General features: G+C 41.6%; 2 protein-coding genes across 2 annotated transcripts in view; both read left to right on the forward strand.

Annotated features, from left to right (window-relative positions):
* The window catches only part of LOC101847128 (acidic mammalian chitinase-like), a 22,276-nt gene extending 12,158 nt beyond the window's left edge, over window positions 1–10,118 (forward strand). Inside the window, exons 6-14 of the mRNA XM_035971319.1 lie at window positions 208–359; window positions 1,024–1,107; window positions 2,227–2,403; window positions 3,882–4,134; window positions 5,127–5,251; window positions 5,799–5,926; window positions 6,795–7,120; window positions 8,252–8,371; window positions 8,945–10,118. Of these exons, the coding sequence (XP_035827212.1) occupies window positions 208–359; window positions 1,024–1,107; window positions 2,227–2,403; window positions 3,882–4,134; window positions 5,127–5,251; window positions 5,799–5,926; window positions 6,795–7,120; window positions 8,252–8,371; window positions 8,945–9,100 (1,521 nt within the window). The 3' untranslated portion in view covers window positions 9,101–10,118. The remainder of the gene's footprint in view (window positions 1–207; window positions 360–1,023; window positions 1,108–2,226; window positions 2,404–3,881; window positions 4,135–5,126; window positions 5,252–5,798; window positions 5,927–6,794; window positions 7,121–8,251; window positions 8,372–8,944) is intronic.
* The window catches only part of LOC101847358, a 30,203-nt gene continuing 19,044 nt past the window's right edge, over window positions 9,361–20,519 (forward strand). The window contains exons 1-12 of the mRNA XM_013085881.2: window positions 9,361–9,423; window positions 9,892–10,008; window positions 10,498–10,621; window positions 11,098–11,293; window positions 12,654–12,906; window positions 13,946–14,070; window positions 14,792–14,915; window positions 15,933–16,118; window positions 17,203–17,322; window positions 18,440–18,591; window positions 19,197–19,288; window positions 20,080–20,275. Coding sequence (XP_012941335.2) covers window positions 9,361–9,423; window positions 9,892–10,008; window positions 10,498–10,621; window positions 11,098–11,293; window positions 12,654–12,906; window positions 13,946–14,070; window positions 14,792–14,915; window positions 15,933–16,118; window positions 17,203–17,322; window positions 18,440–18,591; window positions 19,197–19,288; window positions 20,080–20,275 — 1,748 coding nt within the window. The remainder of the gene's footprint in view (window positions 9,424–9,891; window positions 10,009–10,497; window positions 10,622–11,097; window positions 11,294–12,653; window positions 12,907–13,945; window positions 14,071–14,791; window positions 14,916–15,932; window positions 16,119–17,202; window positions 17,323–18,439; window positions 18,592–19,196; window positions 19,289–20,079; window positions 20,276–20,519) is intronic.

The following is a 20,519-nucleotide window of genomic DNA, read 5'->3' on the forward strand; positions in this document are numbered from 1 at the left end:
CTCTCTCTCTCTCTCTCTCCCTCCCCTATCCAACCCTTACCTTTTATCCCTTTCCTTCTCACCCCTTCCTGCCGTCTCTGTCTTGCCCTCTAATTGCTTGTCTCACCTCCTTTCTCCCATCTATGTATTTGCTCCATTGTAAAGTTGTGGTTATTCTTTGCACAGAGAATAATATTGTCTCAGAAAACGATACCGATTGACTTTCAGGTGGACTATGTACTTGATCATGGAATCGGAGGAGTTATGTTCTGGGCTCTAGATCTGGACGACTTCAAAGGGCTTTCCTGTGGAAAAGGCAAATATCCACTGATCAACGCAGTCAAAGATGAGTGTGCTAACCCGTCATCGGGAGAACAGGGGTAAAATATTTAACTTAATGTCTTTTTAAAAAAGGGATAGAATTAGAAAATAAATATAAATACATTTTTGTGAACCTGAGCTCATATGTCACTCAGCCACTGTACTTACTTATTTGCTTTACATGACCCTTCTTCTTGTAACATCTATGGCGTCGAGGGGAGAAGAGCTTTCGGTCTCTAGCACGCTGAAAGGCGTGGCTGGATGGGATGTTGTGGATCTTCAGGGTATCCTTCACACCCTCGATCCAGGTTGTCCTTTATCTTCCTATTGCCTTATGCCCTTATATTCTTTTGTTGTACTCTTTACTGGCAAGCTGGTGAGATGCCATACGTGTCAGATGTCCGAACCACCTGATTGTTTGCCCCTGAATGTAGTGGAGAACAGGGTGTTATTTCCACCATTTATTTGACCCTGGTGTTCTGATCATGTCCCATCTGGTTTTGTTGACGGCTCTCCTCCGACATCTCATCACGCAAGTAACTATCGTGTGTTCTAGACTTTAGGACAAGGTCCATGTCTAGCATTGATAGGTCAAGGTGGAGGTAAGAATAGAGTCAATGACCTTCACTTTGGGCTCAGAGGGGATGTTAGGATGTTTTAGGAGTGGGATAAGCTGATAGTGGTTGCTATTAGCCTTCTCTATTCTCGTCTGATTTGTTTTAGCGGAGTTCTGTCAATGCTGCTATTGAGATTGCCTGGTGCTCTGCTGATCTTCCTGATGAGCTTATTACACATTCTTTCTCATATGCAAGCCTTTGGTCGTCTGCAAACGGCATCTCATTCAGGTCTTTCTGGTTGGGGTCAGCTACTGAAGACCTCTAAAGGTAAAACAGTTTGGGACATTGGTTTACTTTTATCCGCGCCACTTTGGACTAACACTGGAGAGCGGACGCTCGCACTTTTTACAAGTGGAACTGGAAAGCAGTAGCTGAATCCTGAAATATTTGATAATAATCGAAACTTACAATTGTTTACCCTCTTAAGTTCATAAAAATAAGACTCGGGTTTCGTTATCCTTTAGCAATATCGAATGGTACCTTCTTAATTTTGAGGTTTGAAGAACGTATGGTTTCTTTAAAAATGTGACGCAAAAGTCGGGGACATCAGAATTATTTTATTTCACAATTTGTGTGTGTGTGTTTGTGTGCGTGTGCGTGACTGTTTATCGCTTGCTTGCAGCACCACTGTAGCACCTGGAGCATCTACCTCCCAGTCACCATCTGGCAGCAGCAGCGGTTCTTCCTCCACGACCTCTGCGCCGGGACAAGTGACCACACAAGCCCCCGGTGTCGTCACTTACGCCAACACACCTAGTGGTGGGTCTACTTCCAGTCCAGGTGAGTGGAGAGAATGAAGTTTTACTGATGTATGTATGTATGTATGTATGTATGTATATATATATATATATATATATATATATATATATATATATATATATATATAGATAGATAGATACATATATATATATATGCGTGTGTGTGTGTGTGCGTGTGTGTGTGTGTGTGTGTGTGTGTGTGTGTGTGTGTGTGTGTGTGTGTGTGTGTGTGTGTGTGTGTGTGTCTGTGTGTCTGTGTGCATGTTCAGTTGGGACTGACATTGACCATATTAAAGACGTTTTGGCAGTTGTAGTTTGTCGGGGGGGGGGGGCCTCCCCAATTTCTAAAACAATAGTCCCATTTGGTTACTTGTCGCGATATGTTATTAATCTTTACCGCTGCAAAAATCTTTGATCTTAAGGACACCACAAAAAGATCTCACAAAATCCAACAATCTGAACATAACAATTGTAAAAGCCAACGGTTTTTGTCTAGATCTTTTTAGAAAGTATATATTTTCTTGCAAAACAGCCACCCAAGGTTGCCAGAGGCGAGTGTGCTACTACACCAACTGGTCCCAGTACAGAAACGCACAAGGCAAGTTCATGCCAGAAGACGTGGACCCCAATCTGTGCACTCATCTCATCTACTCCTTCGCCAAAATGACCAATGACAAACTGGCAGCCTTTGAGTGGAACGACGAGGACACTTCGTGGTCTACAGGCATGTAAGTGTGGAACGGGACCGTTGAAAATTTTCTTTTTACAAAATTGATAACGGTAAATTTAGCCCTCCGTTTGTAACTCACTTTACCTTGTGATTACTTCAGGGTACCAACTCTTGGAGAAGCCGGATGAGGGTCACAGTGATGTTTTGTTCAAGAGACGCTTTTAACTTGTTTTAAGACATTAGCTTATTTATTGTGATCAGATAATTATAAAGCCAGATACCATGAATATCAGCGTCTCATCGAAATCAAACATTCAAGTAAACAGCAAAAATGAAAACGTTTAACTATACTTGAGTTTTGAATTCACAGACTGTATTAATTTTAATTTTTAGATAATATTTAAAGGAACTTTTTTTCTTTGTGAATTACCACCGGCATTTTCAAAAAGTGGCTGTTCGGCTGACCAAGTTAATCACTGATGGCCTCGTTGGACGGCTTTTACGTTCTCCGTGACTTTACAAAATCGAACTACGCCTAGTCAGTACGGTACCGTGGACCAGGGTGACTAAGACCACCTTTTTTACGAGCTATTAGTGTCAGTCTAATATAAATCATCGTAAACTAATAGTTTTTGTTTTAGATTGGGGTGGGTGGGTTGATAGTGTTCGTCAAATGCATAGTTTTAAAGAGGTACAATCTGCTATTTCTATAGCAATTGAGTGTTTTGGAGGTTGGTCTTAGTCACCGCGGCAAAGGGTGACAAAGACCACCCTATTACATCTCACTTATAAAACACTCTGGGAATGGCATCTTATGCTTGTTCTGACTGTTTTTGATGGCATAAGTACGGTAACCCAAATAGGCTCAGTGGGGAATGTAGTGTTAGGACGTTTCAGGTCAATTTCTTTATTATACTGCCGCGCACCAGGCTTTGGTTTGAAAGTTCTCGTCATCGTGAGAATGGTATTTTAGTACCGATAACAATGTATCTAGGTGTAGACTGGAAGGAGGGTGCTATACTGGAACAGAATCTAGAGAGAAAGAAGAGAATATCATAAATAGTAATACATTGTAATAATGTTGCTTACTTGCTAGCTTATCATCAATGACCGACAGCTTTAAAAGCACGGTAATTCTTCGTGTAATTTGTTTATATATATATATATATATATATATATATATATATATATATATATATATATATATATATATATATATATATATATATATATATATGTATATATATCTAGCTCCAGACTATTAGCTCAAACTAGCAACAAAATATACCATAACCTTTATCAAATACTTACTATGAATTCCATTCGTGGTCTCTATCTGGTTGAATCTCTCTTTATAACTCTCCAACCGACCAGGCATAGCTCACTCTTAAATTAAACTCTTAGTATTCGATCTAAAATTATTTATCAGTTTCTTTATACCCGTAGCATTTTATTTCATTTTCTTCCGTGAGATTCGAAACATTCTCCTTAGAAGTTCTAATAAAACAATCAAAACAAAAATTCCCATTTCCCCAGGTACCATCGATTCACCGACTTGAAAAAGCAGAATCCTCAGCTGAAGACCATGATCGCTGTGGGCGGCTGGAACATGGGCTCGGCTCCTTTCGTGCACATGGTGGCCACTGCAGCTACTAGGAAAACGTTCATTGACGACACAATCAAGTTCCTCCGGTCTCACAATTTTGACGGCCTTGATTTGGACTGGGAATATCCAGGAGCCAGAGGAAGTCCTGCCGAGGACAAGCATAGGTTCACGTTGTTGGTTCAGGTAAGCGTCGCGAGGTAGAGAGAAGGGAACAGGCGAATAGTATTGGCAAAACATACACATACCCCAATACACACTCATCATATACACACAATTACGAACGCAAGTATCCCGGCGAACATGATGAAATGTGGAGAAGCAGAAAAATCGAAAGGGGGGAGGGGTGTGTGCTGAGTTGCTCATAAGGCATGATGTTTACCAGTCAACCCAGAGTTCTGGAATTCGATCCCCACCAAAGTCGTATTCTCTCAAGTTTTTGCCCCCCCCCCCCTCCCCTTTTCCCGCTTCGCTTGATCCTAGGATAAGCAGGATCGAGCACCTATTCTTCTCGAGTAAAGATTAACAATTTTGGAAATCCTATGTGCAAGTTCAGCACGTTAACGATCCTTCAGCAGCTCCAAACTGAAAAGAGTAGGCCCATCAGGCTACGGTGGGACTTTATTCAAAATTAAGTAGTGAATGAGAATGAATACGCCAAGATTCGATTTTGTATATTGATAAAACGGCGATGTACGTAAAAGTCAGCTGTACATGTTTCAGTGAGTAACCGTTCACTTATTTTGAGAATTTGGGCCCAAAGTGAGCTTTTCTCGTTAGCAGTGTTCACAGTTTCATTTCAAAATACACCTGCAGACCCTATTTCACAGAAGACCGAAAAAAGCCCGTCCAAGTCAGTCTCTTTACTTCCATTTTTGTACGGAATTGTTAAAAATAAATCAAACATCTTGGTTTTAATTATCACAACCGGTCACATTTGTTAAAAATCATGGCCAACAACCAATCAGAAGACTTCTAAATGTCACGTGACATTAGGGGATCAGATGTTTTGGTTGCGCATGGAATACTACAGGCTTTAATAGAACTGCATGCACAATGTGTCGGAGAAAAGCATTTATGTATTTTGATAGAATGTACTCTGGCCAACGCCTTTTTCCAACCGCAATATCAAGTTCAATTGAACTATAAGCATCCGTTTTTATTTTTCTTGCCCCCAGGAACTGGCTGACGCCTTCGCAAAAGAAGCGGCTACTTCTGGCAAACCCCGACTCCTTCTCTCAGCTGCTGTCGCTGCCGGAAAGGACAAAATAGAAACAGCTTATGAAATCCCAGAACTGGCCAAGTAAAGTAGCATATATATATAACTCTTCCTGGTTTACTTAAGCATAATTTTACTGGAGCAATTGACTAGCGGTTAGGCGTTTAGCGGTCGTTCGTAGAGGACACGGGCTTGATTCCTATGTGCGGAGTTTTGGGAGTGTTTCCGTTTTCCTGCTGGGGCATTGTGACCCTGTTATTCGGGTTGGCCCTGACAGACAAGGTGGAACCACCTGCCCTATAGCTGTGTAGAATTGGAGAGTAAAACATCTACGATTGCCATCAATTATAATTACAAGAGGCATTCGGACTTTGTATTCGGACTTCTGTATAATATTCTAAAATGTTGATCCAATGCTTGTCAAAGAATATCGAATGTCCAGTAAAACAACTACAGAAAGTTTTGATCTATCTACCTATCGTTCAATCTGTTCATTCATTCATTAGCCTCTCTCCCCCCCCCCTTCCTCCCTCCCTCCCTCCTAGCCTCCCTCCCTCCCTCCTAGCCTCCCTACCTACCTACCTACCCACCTACCTACCTACGTACACGTCCACCCATCTATCTATCACAGGAGTCTTGACATGTTCAACGTGATGACCTATGACTTCCACGGATCCTGGGACAAGAAGACAGGACACAACAGTCCTCTGTACGCCCACCCTGGCGATACTGGAATACAGGCTAATTACAACATAGTAGGTTGTCTAGCAGCATTGTTTGTCTTACAAGTACAGTCTAGCAGGATTAAAAGAGGGTGGTTGGAGGGTGTTACTGATAGAATCGTGTGCAACCACTCGTCTGAAATCGTAGTTGACACTTCGGACAACATGTTGTATGTTCTAGAAATAATAAAGTCTACGGTACAACTGAAGTCATGTGGGATAATTGTTCATCAGCCAGTCTTGGTGTTTCTCCGCATTAAGAGGCGCTCATGGATTTTTCTTTTCCGCATTAATTAAATACGTCTCAGATCATTTTATACGTTTATTTACTAACACCATCACGCTCTTAGAATCAAAGGATTTATAACACTTGCGAAAGCTGAATGGTGTGCACAACTCTACGGACACAGATGCCCTGTATACTGTGTCCAGGGCTCGAGACAATCTGACCTGTGTTATTTTAAGTTTGACACTTAACAAATAAGGTGTAAAATATGTTAGCTGTGAGAGTGTGAATCTTGGAATCCTATTTTCTCAAAACTGTGCTGCATGGGGTAAGAACACTATCATTCTAAGGGCACGAAGGTATTTATGTGGCCAAAGAGTCCCATTTGTCTTTTTTCTTCTTTTGACGATTCTGATTAAAAAGCTTTCACAATCTACCACTTGGAGTACTTCTCTATTTGTTTTCCTCTCGATCCTTTAATTGTGAGTGTTCTCCTTAAATACCACATTTCCGCGATTTCCCGTATTCTCTCATCATGGTTAAATAGTAAAGAAAAAAAGACTTTCCATTGGTGGCCTCTTAGTATCGCACAAGACATATGAAAAACTAGCGAACAAGCACCATTCTTCCTGAACTTTCCTTCTGAAAAAACCAATCAAAACGAAACATTCTATGTGAGACCCAAACACAAAATTTCTCAACAGTAAAAAGTTTTTAAAAAAAAGATTCCTCAAATTAATGTGTACCTTATTTTTTTCTTTTCTCTATCTGACACACTTGATTCCCTTCTTAATTTGTTCACATAATTTATTTCCCCAGGACTCAGCTATCAAATACTACATTCAACACGGAGCTCCTAAAGAGAAAATTAACGTTGGCTTGGCCACCTACGGTCGTAATTTTATCCTGGCTGACCCCAGCAAAAGTAATGTTAACGACCCCATCAATGGGGCTGGCCCTCCCGGGAGATACAGCGGAGAGGCGGGGTTCAAAGCTTATTATGAGGTGAGTCTGTCCTGTTGACAGTTTCTGTTGTGTGGAATTGTTCTAGATGGTGACACTTTATTCATGCTTATGTGATGATTTTGAGCAATGATGTAAGACCCGACTCTCAGATTTCCAAGATACCTAGATTCTATTGTTTTCTGCAATGCTATTCTCTTACTGTTTATTTAGATTTGTTAAAAATTGTCCAGATTTTTAAAAATCGTATTTAAATTCACTACGCTGTGTGGGCCTTTGATCTCTTAGTGGGTTTTTTTTGGTTGCTTTTTTGTTTTTGTAAAGTTTTATGGCGCACCCATCTGAATGAGTTCATATGAGGGCCTAGGGGTGGATGTCAACAGAGAAGTTCAAACGTGGTACCGGGCTTACTCTGATCAACTCTCTGGCCTCAAAAGCACAAATCTGCTTCGACTATAAAGGCACCCCGGAAATAGTAGTTCACGAGAGAGTGACAAACATACAAAAGAAGTAGAGGGAAAATGACGATAGTAAGGATGAGGAAATAAAAAGCAACAGTTCAACCTATGTTGTTTCGGCACAGTATGGCCATGACATTGATATAGCAGCCCATTAACAATTCTACAGTTCAGAAGAACATGTTAATACCCCCCCCCCCCCTTGGGATAGGCCGAAAGACACTTCAGTCACTAACACTGCCCGGGGGGGGGGGGGGGGGGGGGGGGGCTTTTGAGTTTGCACTGAGCGATAGTGGTACTTCCAGGGCACTTGCCGTTGAGCATAAAAAACAACAAAACAAAAACAAAACAAACAAACATGGCTCACCCAAATAACTCCTTCACTCCTCTCTCTCTCTCTCTCTCTCTCTCTCTCTCTCTCTCTCTCTCTCTCTCTCTCTCTCTCTCTCTCTCTGTGTGTGTGTCTCTCTCTCTCTCTTCTCTCTCTCTCTGTGTGTCTCTGTCTCTCTCTCTCTCTGTCTCTCTCTGTCTCTCTGTCTCTCTCTCTCTCTCTCTGTCTCTCTCTCTCTCTCTCTCTCTCTCTCTCTCCTACTTTCCTTCTTTCGGTAAAAATAACTTCGTTATCCACAACGTACTTTGTAACTGTTCCTGAACGGTCGATAAAGACAGTAGTCTCTTTGATAACTCTTCCCCTTTACCAATATGTTATGGACAGATTTGCGACGAGTTGAAGTCTGGAGGCGTCGTGAAGACGATCAAAGAGCAACAAGTGCCGTACATGGTCAAGGGAAACGAGTGGATTGGCTTTGACAACGAAGAGAGCCTGAGAAACAAAGTAAGAGAGCGGGATTTTGGGGGGTAAAAGTTAAGTCTACACAAACATAATTTTGCAAAAAAAAATCTTATCTTTTAAAAAACTTACTGCTTTTGCCTTCATCCACCCCCCTCCCCCCTTCTCTCTCTCTCTCTCTCTCTCTCTCTCTCTCTCTCTCTCTCTCTCTCTCTCTCTCTCTCTCTCTCTCTCTCTCTCCCCATCTCTCTCTCCCCTCTCTCTCTCCCCTTCCTACTTTTTCCTTTCTCCCGTTCCCTCTCATCCATTCCCACCGTCTCTGTCTGCCCTCGAATGCTCTTCTGTCAACCGTAAACGTGGTGAGACAAAGTCTAGTTGTGGTCGCCATTCACAACATCGTCTTTTGCGCATAACGTTACAGCTACACCCATTGTTGACCCCACTGAGAGTGAAGAACCTAGCTTTTCATAGTTGGCCAAGAAAGTTCCAAAAGACAACCTCAACTAGTCATTGTCTCACCACCTTTCTCCCATCGATATATCTGCTCTATTGTAATGGTGGGATAATTTCTTGACATAGAGAATATTACCTAAGAAAACGATATCGCTCGACATTCAGGTGGACTATGTACTTGATCAAGGAATCGGAGGAGTTATGTTCTGGGCGCTAGATCTGGACGATTTCAAAGGGCAGTCCTGTGGAAAAGGCCCCTACCCCCTGATTAACGCAGTCAAGGATGAGTGTGCTAAACCTTCAGCGGGAGGACAGGGGTAAAGTATTTGCTTATTATTTACTTTATCCATAGCAATAGTGGGTACCTGACTTCGAGTTGTGAAAGTAAAGGCGTCGTGGAAAGGAACTGGCCACTCTACCACAATATGCGAAGGCACAGGAAGTTGTCTCACTAACAAGACAGTCCTTAATGTCCGGATCGGTTGCGGGAACAACATTACCTTTTTACTTTATCTATAGCATAGAGGGGAGAAAGAGCTTTCGATCTCTGACTAGCAGATGATCTGGTTGGATGGGATGTTATGGATCTTCAGGGCATCCTTCACACTCTCAATCCAGGTCTTCCTCGAATTTCCCCTTGCTTTGTATCCTGATATTCTTTTGCTGTGCGCTTTACTGGCAAGCTGGCGAGGTGCTTCACGTGTCCGTTGTCCAAACCACCTGATTGTTTGCCTGAATGTAGAGGAGGACAGGGTGTTGTTCACATCATTTCTTAGATCTTGGTGTTCTGATCATGAGCCATTTGGATTTGTTGACGGCTCTCCTCCAACATCTCATCACACAAGTAGTTATCTTGTGTTCCAGACTTTAGGTCAAGGTACATGTCTAGCATTGATAGGTCAAGGTGAAGATAAGGAGAGAGTCAACGAGCTTGACCTTGGTCTTAATGGGGATGTTAGGATGTTTGAGGAGTGGGGTAAGCTGGTAGCTGACGCTGTTAGCCTTCTGTATTCTCGTCTGACTTGTTTTAGCGGAGTTCTGTCAATGTTGATATTGAGGTTTCCTGGTGTTCTGCTGATATTCATGTTGAGTTTTTCACACTGTGTGTTCAGACAGTCGGTGTGCTCTTGAAGCTGCTCTTCTTTCTCGTATGCAAGGCTTTGGTCGTCTGCAAACGGCATCTCACTCAGGTTTTTCTGGTTGTGGTCAGCTACTGTAGCCCTCTAAAGGTAAAACAGTTTGGGATGTTGGTTTGCTTTCATCCGCGCCACTTTGAACTAACACTGGAGAGCGGACGCTCACACTTTTTACAAGTGGAACTGGAAAGTAATGGCTAAATCCTGGAATATTTGACAATCATAAATAATAATCGAAACTTACAATTTTATACACTCCTCATAACAATAAGAATCTGGTTTCGTCATCTTTAAGGAATATTGAATTTTACCTTGTTCTAAATTTTCAGGTTCGAAAAATGTATAGTTTCTTCAAAATATGTACGCAAAGGTTGGGGACAAGAGAATTATTTTATTTCAAAATATGTGTGTGTATGTGTGTGCGTGTGTGAGTGTGTGTGTGTGTGTGTGTGTGTGTGTGTGTGTGTGTGTGTGTGTGTGTGTGTGTGTGTGTGTGTGTGTGTGTGTGTGTGTGTGTGTGTGTGTGACAGTTTACCGCTTGTTTGCAGCACCACTGCGGCACCTGGAGCTTCTACCTCCCAGTCACCATCTGGCAGCAGCAGCGGTTCTTCCTCCGCGACCTCCGCACCAGGACAAGTGACCACACAAGCCTCCGGTGTCGTCACTTACGCCAACACACCCAGTGGTGGGTCTACTTCCAGTGGAGGTGAGTGGAGAGAATGAAGTTTTACTGATGTATGCATATATATATATATATATATATATATATATATATATATATATATATATATATATATATATATATATATATAAGTATATATATATGTGTGTGTGTGTGTGTGTGTGTGTGTGTGTGTGTGTCTGTATGTGTGTGTCTGTGTGCATGTTCATGCATGTTCATGCATGTTCAGTTGGGACTGACATTGACCATATTAAAGACGTTTTGGTAGTTGTAGTGTGTCGGAGGGGAGGGGGGGTTGGGGCTCCCCAATTTCTAAAGCAATAGTCCCATTTGGTTACTTGTTGCGATTTGTTATTATTCTTTTCCACTGCAAAAATCTTTGATCTTAAGGACACCACAAAATGATCTCACAAAATCCAACAATCTGAACATAACAATTGTAAAAGCCAACGGTTTTTGTCTAGATCTTTTTAGAAAGTATATATTTTCTTGCAAAACAGCCACCCAAGGTTGCCAGAGGCGAGTGTGCTACTACACCAACTGGTCCCAGTACAGAAACGCACAAGGAAAGTTCATGCCAGAAGACGTGGACCCCAATCTGTGCACTCATCTCATCTACTCCTTCGCCAAAATGACCAATGACAAGCTGGCAGCCTTTGAGTGGAACGACGAGGACACTTCGTGGTCTACAGGCATGTAAGTGTGGAACGTGACTGTTGAAATTTTTCTTTTTATAAAATTGATAACGGTAAATTTAGCCCTCCGTTTGTAACTCAAAAGCCTTGTCTGTACTTCAGGGTACCAACTTTTGGTGAAGCTGGATGAGGGTCACAGTGACGTTTTGTTCAAGAGACGCTTTTAACTTGTTTTAAGACATCAGCTTATTTATTGTGATCAGATATTTATAAAGCCAGTTACCATGAATATCAGCATTTCATCGACATCAAACATTCAAGTAAACAGCAAAATTGAAAACGTTTAACTATACTTGAGTTTTGAATTCACAGACTGTATTAATTTTAATTTTTAGATAATGTTTAAAGAAACTTTTTTTCTTCGCGGATTACCACCGACATTTTCCAAAAGTGGCTGTTCTGCTGACAAAGTTAATCACTGATGGTCTCGTTGGACGGCTTTTACGTTCGCCGTGACTTTATAAAATCGAACTACGCCTAGTCAGTACGGTACCGTGGACCAGGGTGACTAAGACCATCTTTTTTACAAGCTATTAGTGTCAGTCTAATATAAATCTTCCTAAACTAATAGTTTTTGTTTTAGATTTGGGTGAGTGGGTTGATAGTGTTCGTCAAATGCATAGTTTTAAAGAGGTACAATTTGCTATTTCTATAGCAATTGAGTGTTTTGGAGGTTGGTCTTAGTCACCGCGGTAAAGGGTGACAAAGACCACCCTATTACATCTCACTTATAAAACACTCTGGGAATCGCATCCTATACTTGTTCTGGCTGTTTTTGATGGCATAAGTACGGTACCCCAAATAGGCTCAGTGGGGAATGTAGCGTTAGAAAGTTTCAGGTCAATTTCTTTATTAATCTGCCGCGCACCAGGCTTTGGCTTGTATGTTCTCGTCATCGTGAGAATGGTATTTTAGTACCGGTAACAATGTATCTAGGTGTAGACTGGAATGAGGGTGCTATACTGGAACAGAATCTAGAGAGAAAGAAGAGAATTTCAAAAATAGTAATACATTGTAATAAGGTTGCATACTTGGTAGCTTATCATCACTGACTGACAGCTTTGAAAGCACGGTAATTCTTCGTGTAATTTGTTTTAATATATATCTATATCTAGCTTCAGACTTTTAGCTCAAACTAGCAACAAAATATACCAAAACTTTTATCGAATACTTACTATTAATTCCATTCCTGCGACCAGGCATGGCTCACTCTTAGATTAAACTCTTAGTATTCGATCTAAAATTATGGATCAATTTCTTTATACCCGAGGCATTTTATTTCTTTTTCTTCCGTGAGATTCGAAACATTCTCCTTAGAAGTTCTGATAATAGAATCAAAACAAAAATTCCCTATTCCTCAGGTACCATCGATTCACCGACTTGAAAAAGCAGAATCCTCAGCTGAAGACCATGATCGCTGTGGGCGGCTGGAACATGGGCTCGGCTCCTTTCGTGCACATGGTGGCCACTGCAGCTACTAGGAAAACGTTCATTGACGACACAATTAAGTTCCTCCGGTCTCACAATTTCGACGGCCTTGATTTGGACTGGGAATATCCAGGAGCCAGAGGAAGTCCTGCAGAGGACAAGCATAGGTTCACACTGTTGGTTCAGGTAAGAGTCGCGAGGCAGAGAAGGGAACATGCGAATAGTGTTGGCTAAACAGACACATACGCACATATACACTCATATACACACGATTACACATATAATTATTCAAATACAAACGCAAGTATCCAAGTGAACACGATGAAATGTGGAGAAAGAAGAAAAATCGAAATGGGGTGGGGGGGGGGGATGCTGAGTAGCTCAATATGTATGATGTTCACCAGTCAACCCAGAGTTCTGGAGTTCGATCCCCACCAAAGCCGTATTCTCTCAAATTTTCGCCCCCCCCCCCCCCCCCAAACCGCTTCGCTTGATCCTAGGATAAGCAGGATCGAGCACCTGTTCTTCTCAAGTAAAGATGAACAATTTAGAAATCCTATGTGCAAGTTTAGCACGTTAACGATCCTTCGGTAGCTCCAAACTGAAAAGAGTAGGCCCATCGGGCTACGGTGGGACTTAATTCAAAATTAAGTAGTGAATGAGAATGAATACGCCAAGATTCGATTTTGTATATTGATATAACGGCGAAGTACGTAAAAATCAGCTGTACATGTTTCAGTGAGTAACCGTTCACTTCTTTTGAGAATTTGGGCCCAAAGTGAGCTTTTCTCGTTAGCAGTGTTCACAGTTTCATTTCAAAATACACCTGCAGACCCCATTTCACAGAAGACCGAAAAAAGCCCGTCCAAGTCAGTCTCTTTACTTCCATTTTTGTACGGAATTGTTAAAAGATAAGATTTTAAAAGTATTTTAAAAATCAATCAAACACGTTTGGTTTTCATGGTCACAACCGGTCACATTTAATTTGTTAAATATCATGGCCAAGAAACAATAAGAAGACTTCTAAATGTCACGTGACATTAGGGGATCAGATGTTTTGTTTGCGCATGGAATACTACAGGCTTTAATAGAACTGCATGCACAATGTGTCGGAGAAAAGCATTTGTGTATTTTGATAGAATGTACTCTGGCCACGCCTTTTTCCAACCGCAATATCAAGTTCAATTGAACTATAAGCATCAGTTTTTATTTTTCTTGCCCCCAGGAACTGGCTGACGCCTTCGCACAAGAAGCGGCTACTTCTGGCAAACCTCGACTCCTTCTCTCAGCTGCTGTCGCTGCCGGAAAGGACAAAATAGAAACAGCTTATGAAATTCCTGAACTGGCCAAGTAAAGTAGCATATATATATATATATATATATATATATATATATATATATATATATATATATATATATATATATATATATATATATATATATATAACTCTTCCTGGTTTACTTAAGCATCTTTTTACTGGCGGTTAGGCGTTTAACGGTCGCTCGTAGAGGACACGGGCTTGATTCCTATGTGTGGATATTTTTGAGTGTTTCCGTTTTCCTGCTGGGGCATTGTGGCCCTGTTATTCGGGTTGGCCCTGACAGACAAGGTGGAACCACCTGCCCTATAGCTGTGTAGATTGGAGTGTAAAACATCTACAATTGCAATCAATTATAATCACAAGAAGTATTCCGACTTCTGTATAATATTCTAAAACGTTGATCCAATGCTTGTCAAGGAATATCGAATGTAAAGTAAAACAACTACAGAAAGTTTAGATATATCTACCCATCGCTCAATCTGGTTATTCATTCATTAGCCCCTCTCCCTCCCTTCCTCCCTCCCTCCCTCCTAGCGCGTTCCTCCCTCCCTCCCTACCTACCTTCTTATCCGCCTGTCTACCTACCTACCAACCAACCTACTTACCCTTATACTTACCTACCTACCTACCTACCTACCTACCTACCTACCTACCTACCTACCTACCTACCTAGCCACCTACCTACCTACCTACCTACCTACCTAGCCACCTACCTACCTACGTACCCGTCCGCCCATCTATCCATCACAGGAGTCTTGACATGTTCAACGTGATGACCTATGACTTCCACGGATCCTGGGACAAGAAGACAGGACACAACAGTCCTCTGTACGCCCACCCTGGCGATACTGGAATACAGGCTAATTATAACATTGTAGGTTGTCTAGCAGCATTGTTTGTCTTACAAGTACAGTCTAGCAGGATTAAAAGAGGGTGGTTAGAGGGTGTTACTGATAGAATCGTGTGCAACCACTCGTCTGAAATCGTAGTTGACACTTCGGACAACATGTTGTATGTTCTAGAAATAATAAAGTCTACGGTACAACTGAAGTCATGTGGGATAATTGTTCATCAGCCCGTTTTGGTGTTTCTCCGCATTAAGAGGCGCTCATGGATTTTTCTTCTCCGCTTTAATTAAATAAGTCTCAGATCATTTTATACGTTTATTTACTAACACCATCACGCTCTTAGAATCAAAGGATTTATAACACTTGCGAAAGCTGAATGGTGTGCACAACTCTACGGACACAGATGCCCTGTATACTGTGTCCAGGGCTCGAGACAATCTGACCTGTGTTATTTTAAGTTTGACACTTAACAAATAAGGTGTAAAATATGTTAGCTGTGAGAGTGTGAATCTTGGAATCCTATTTTCTCAAAACTGTGCTGCATGGGGTAAGAACACTATCATTCTGAGGGCACGAAGGTATTTATGTGGCCAAAGAGTCCCATTTGTCTTTTTTCTTCTTTTGACGATTCTGATTAAAAAGCTTTCACAATCTACCACTTGGAGTACTTCTCTATTTGTTTTCCTCTCGGTCCTTTAATTGTGAGTGTTCTCCTTAAATACCACATTTCAGCGATTTCCCTTATTCTCTCATCATGATTAAATGGATTAGAAAAAAAAGACTTTCCAGTGATGACCTCTAAGTATCGCACAAGACATATGAAAAACTAGCGAACAAGCACCATTCTTCCTGAACTTTCCTTCTGAAAAAACCAATCAAAACGAAACATTCTATGTGAGACCCAAACACAAAATTTCTCAACAGTAAAAAGTTTTTTAAAAAAAAGATTCCTCAAATTAATGTGTACCTTATTTTTTTTTTTCGGTTTTCCATCTGACACACTTGATTCCCTTCTTAATTTGTTCACATAATTAATTCCCCAGGACTCAGCTATCAATTACTACATTCAACACGGAGCTCCTAAAGAGAAAATTAACGTTGGCTTGGCCACCTACGGTCGTAATTTTATCCTGGCTGACCCCAACAAAAGTAATGTTAACGACCCCATCAATGGGGCTGGCCCTCCCGGGAGATACAGCGGAGAGGCGGGGTTCAAAGCTTATTATGAGGTGAGTCTGTCCTGTTGACAGTTTCTGTTGTGTGGAGATTTTCTAGATGATAACACTTTATTCAGGCTTATGTGATGATTTCGATCAATAATGTAAGACCCGACTTTCAGATTTCCAAGATAACTGGGGTTTTCTGCAATGCTATTCTCTTACTGCCTGTTTATTTAGAATTTTTTTTTTTTTAAATTGTCCAGATGTTTTAAAATCGTACTTAAATTCACTACGCTGTGTGGGCCTTTGAGATTTTTATGGGGGGGGGGGGGGTTCTTTTTTTTGGTAAGGTTTTACGGCGCACCCATCTGCGTGAGTTCATATGAGGGCCTAGGGGTGGATGTCAACAGAGAAGTTCAAACGTGGAATTGGGCTTACTCTGCTCAACTCTCTGGCCCCAACATCTCAAATCTGCTTCAACTACAAAGGCACCCCGGAAATAGTAGTTCACGAGAGAGTGACAAACATACAAAAGAAGTAGAGGGAAAATGACGATAGAAATGATGAGGAAATAAAAAAGCAGCAGTTCAACCTTTGTTGTTTCGGCACAGTATGACCGTGACATTGATATAGCAGCCCATTTACAATTCTACTGTGCATAAGAACATGTCAATATCCCCCCTTTGGGAATGGCCTAAAGACACTTCAGTCAGTAGCACTGCCCTGGGAAGTAAGGAGGGGGTGCTGTTGAGTTTGTACTGAGCAATAGTGGTACTTCCAGAGAACGTGCCGTCGAGCATAAAAACAACAACAACAAAAAACAAACATGGCTCACCCAAATAACTTCCTCCCTCCCCCCCCCCTTCTCTCTCTCTCTCTCTCTCTCTCTCTCTCTCTCTCACACACTCTCTCTCTCTCTCTTTCTCTCTCTCTCTCTTTCTCGCTCTCTCTCTCTCTCTCTCTCTCTCTCTCTCTCTCTCTCTCTCTCTCTCTCTCTCTCTCTCTCTCTCTCTCTCTGTCTCTCTCCTACTTTCCTTCTTTCGTTAAAAATAACTTCGTTATCCACAATGTACTTTGTAACTGTTCCTGAACAGTCGATAAAGACAGTAGTCTCTTTGATATCTTTCCCCCTTTATCAATATGTTATGGACAGATTTGCGACGAGTTGAAGTCTGGAGGCGTCGTGAAGACGATCAAGGAACAACAAGTGCCGTACATGGTCAAGGGAAACGAGTGGATTGGCTTTGACAACGAAGAGAGCCTGAGAAACAAGGTAAGAGAGCGGGATTTTGGGGGGTAAAAGTTTAGTTTACACTCCGTCCCCTGCACCCACCCCCAACAAAACAAAAGAAAACAAAATAAAACAAAACAAAACACACTTCTTAGTTCATCACAAGGATCACAATAGAATCCCAGACTGTCTTTTTTGGGTCCCACTGGTCATTGTCTTCTATGTCAAGAAGTACAAAATGGGGGCTCAGTTCTACTTTTACCCCTTCTTTTTATCTGCAAAGGAGGAGTAAGTGGAGACTCGGTCTGCAAAAATCGAGACAGTTTTACTTATGTAAAGGAGCCATTATATTATTTGTGATTTTTGTTTTCAAATAACCGAAGTATCAGGCAAATGTTGTAAAGTTTTATTTTCTGTTTCTGAAAATTACCACAATTTTTTAAAACGGTTGATTTTTTAAATTTGGGTCGACCAGATGTAGTTCCAAACAGATTTCCGACCCAAGGACACCTTGCTTTTCTAGGAAAGAATAAATCTGAAAAAAAACAATCTTATCTTTAGAAAAATCTACTGATTTCATCATAGAACCCTAGAGCCCCCCTCCCCTTTTTGCCGCCTCCTCCATCCCTACCCCATCCACTCTCTCTCTCTCTCTCTCTCTCTCTCTCTCTCTCTCTCTCTCTCTCTCTCTCTCTCTCTCTCTCTCTCTCTCTCTTTCCCTCTCTCTCTCCCTTTCTCTCTCCCTCTCCCGTCTCTCTCTCTCTCTCTCTCTCTCTCTCTCTCTCTCTCTCTCTCTCTCCCATCCAACTATAACCCTTTTCCCCTTTCCCTCTCATCCCTTACCGCCGTCTCTGTGTTGCCCTCTAATGCGTTCGATTCTCTCCCGCTTTACTGCCAACGGTAAACGTGGTGAAACAAAGTCTAGTTGTGGTCTACATCGTCCTTTGCGCATTACTTTACGACTACCCCCATTGTTGGCCCCACAGAGAGCGAAAACCCTAGCTGTTCGTAGTTGGCCAAGAAAGTTCCAAAAGACAACCTCAACTAGTCCTTGTCTCACCACCTTTCTCCCATCGATATATCTGCTCTATTGTAATGGTGGGATAATTTCTTGACATAGAGAATATTACCTAAGAAAACGATACCGTTCGACATTCAGGTAGACTATGTACTTGATCATGGAATCGGAGGAGTTATGTTCTGGGCGCTAGATCTGGACGACTTCAAAGGGCAGTCCTGTGGAAAAGGCCCCTACCCACTGATCAACGCTGTCAAGGATGAGTGCGCCAACCCTTCAGCGGGAGGACAGGGGTAAAATATTTCTCTTGTCTTTTTAGTTGGGGGCAGCCTTTGTAGCCCTCTAAAGGTAAAACCTTTTGGGATGTCGGTTTGCCTTTATCCGTGGAACTTTGAACCAACACTGAACAGCAGGCGCTCACGCTTTATACAAATGAACTGGAAAGCGATAGCTCAATCAGGAATATTTAACAACGAATCATAGTGATCGAAACCTACAATGTTATACATTCTTAAGTTCATAACAATACGAATCAGACTTCGTCATACTTTTAGGAATATTGAGTTGTACCTTTTTCTAAATTTTGAGGTCTGAAAAATGTGACATAAAGGTCTGCGACATCTGAATTATACGTATTTAAAAATGTTATATTATATGTACACAAAATATATGGATAGATAGATAGATAGATAGATAGATAGATAGATAGATAGATAGATAGATAGACAGACAGACAGACAGACAGACAGACAGACAGACAGACAGACAGACAGACAGACAGATAGATAGATAGATAGATAGATAGATAGATAGATAGATAGATAGATAGATAGATAAATAGATAGATAGATAAATAGATAGATAGATAGATAGATAGATAGATAGATAGATGCTTACTTTGTCACTTGTTTGCAGGACAAGTGACCACACAAGCCCCCGATGTCGTCACTTACGCCAACACACCCAGTGGAGGGTCTACTTCCAGTGGAGGTGAATGGAGAGAATGAAGTTTTACTGATGTATGTATACGTGTGTATGTGTGTGTGTGTGTGTGTGTGTGTGTGTGTGTGTGTGTGTGTGTGTGTGTCCGTGTACGTATGTTCATGCTTAGTTGGGACTGTCATCGACCATATTAAAGATGTTTTGGTGGTTGTAGTTTGTCCCCCCAAAAAGGGGGGAGGGGCGTGTGGGGCTTCCCATCTGATTACTTATTGTCGCGATTTGTCATTAATCTTCACCTCCATAAAATTATTTGATCTGACCGACTCTACAAATGGAGAGCTCCACCATTTTACACATTGTAGAGGGCAACGGTTTTTATCTAGATCTAAATGCCCCCCCCCCTCCACACACACACCCCAATCCCGAAATCTCTATGCGCTTTCATTACCATGGCCAATCAGGCGGGACATATGCTATGCCAAACAGGTCATATCGCAGCAGACCAGGTGTCGATCGGACCGGACTTGCAGTAGACTGCGGTGCGGCAGACCTTTAGCAAAACAGACATCAGAAAGTTTATATTTCTCAAAACGCATTCTCCACTATAATTTGTTAAGTCATGAACTGACAGTTAGCCTAAACTGCAAGCTCTATTTAATGTGAAGCAAAAAGAAACCCAAAATTTAAACCTTTCCTGATAGGTCGCATCAACTAAGAACAGCGTTCCTTATTATGTAAATAAACTTTTGACTTCAAATGAAGAATATTATTGTTGTCCTTCAACAAATTCTTTTTTAAAAGTACATGTATATATACTTAAGTATTTTCTTGTAAAACAGCTGTCCAAAGCTGCCAGAGGCGAGTGTGCTACTATACCAACTGGTCCCAGTACAGAAACGGACAAGGAAAGTTCATGCCAGAAGATGTGGACCCCAATCTGTGCACTCATCTCATCTACTCCTTCGCCAAAATGACGAACGACAAACTGGCAGCCTTCGAGTGGAACGACGAAGACACTTCGTGGTCTACAGGCATGTAAGTGTGGAACGGGACCGTTGAAATCTTTTAAAATGAAAACTTGATAACGGTAAATTTAGCCCTCTGTTTTGGAACTCACTTGACCTAGCATACAGAATGTCTACTCACTGTGAAACCGCATGCGGGTTTCCATAACGTCCATTCGAAAGATGTTTTTGACTTGTTTTGAGAAAGGTTGGGGGGGGGGGGGGCGAAATCTACTTTCCCTGAAAATCTTTTAGTAATGCTTCCCTCCACCGCT

This window comes from Aplysia californica, unplaced genomic scaffold, assembly GCF_000002075.1.
Source record: "Aplysia californica isolate F4 #8 unplaced genomic scaffold, AplCal3.0 scaffold00416, whole genome shotgun sequence".
NCBI lineage: Eukaryota > Metazoa > Mollusca > Gastropoda > Aplysiida > Aplysiidae > Aplysia > Aplysia californica.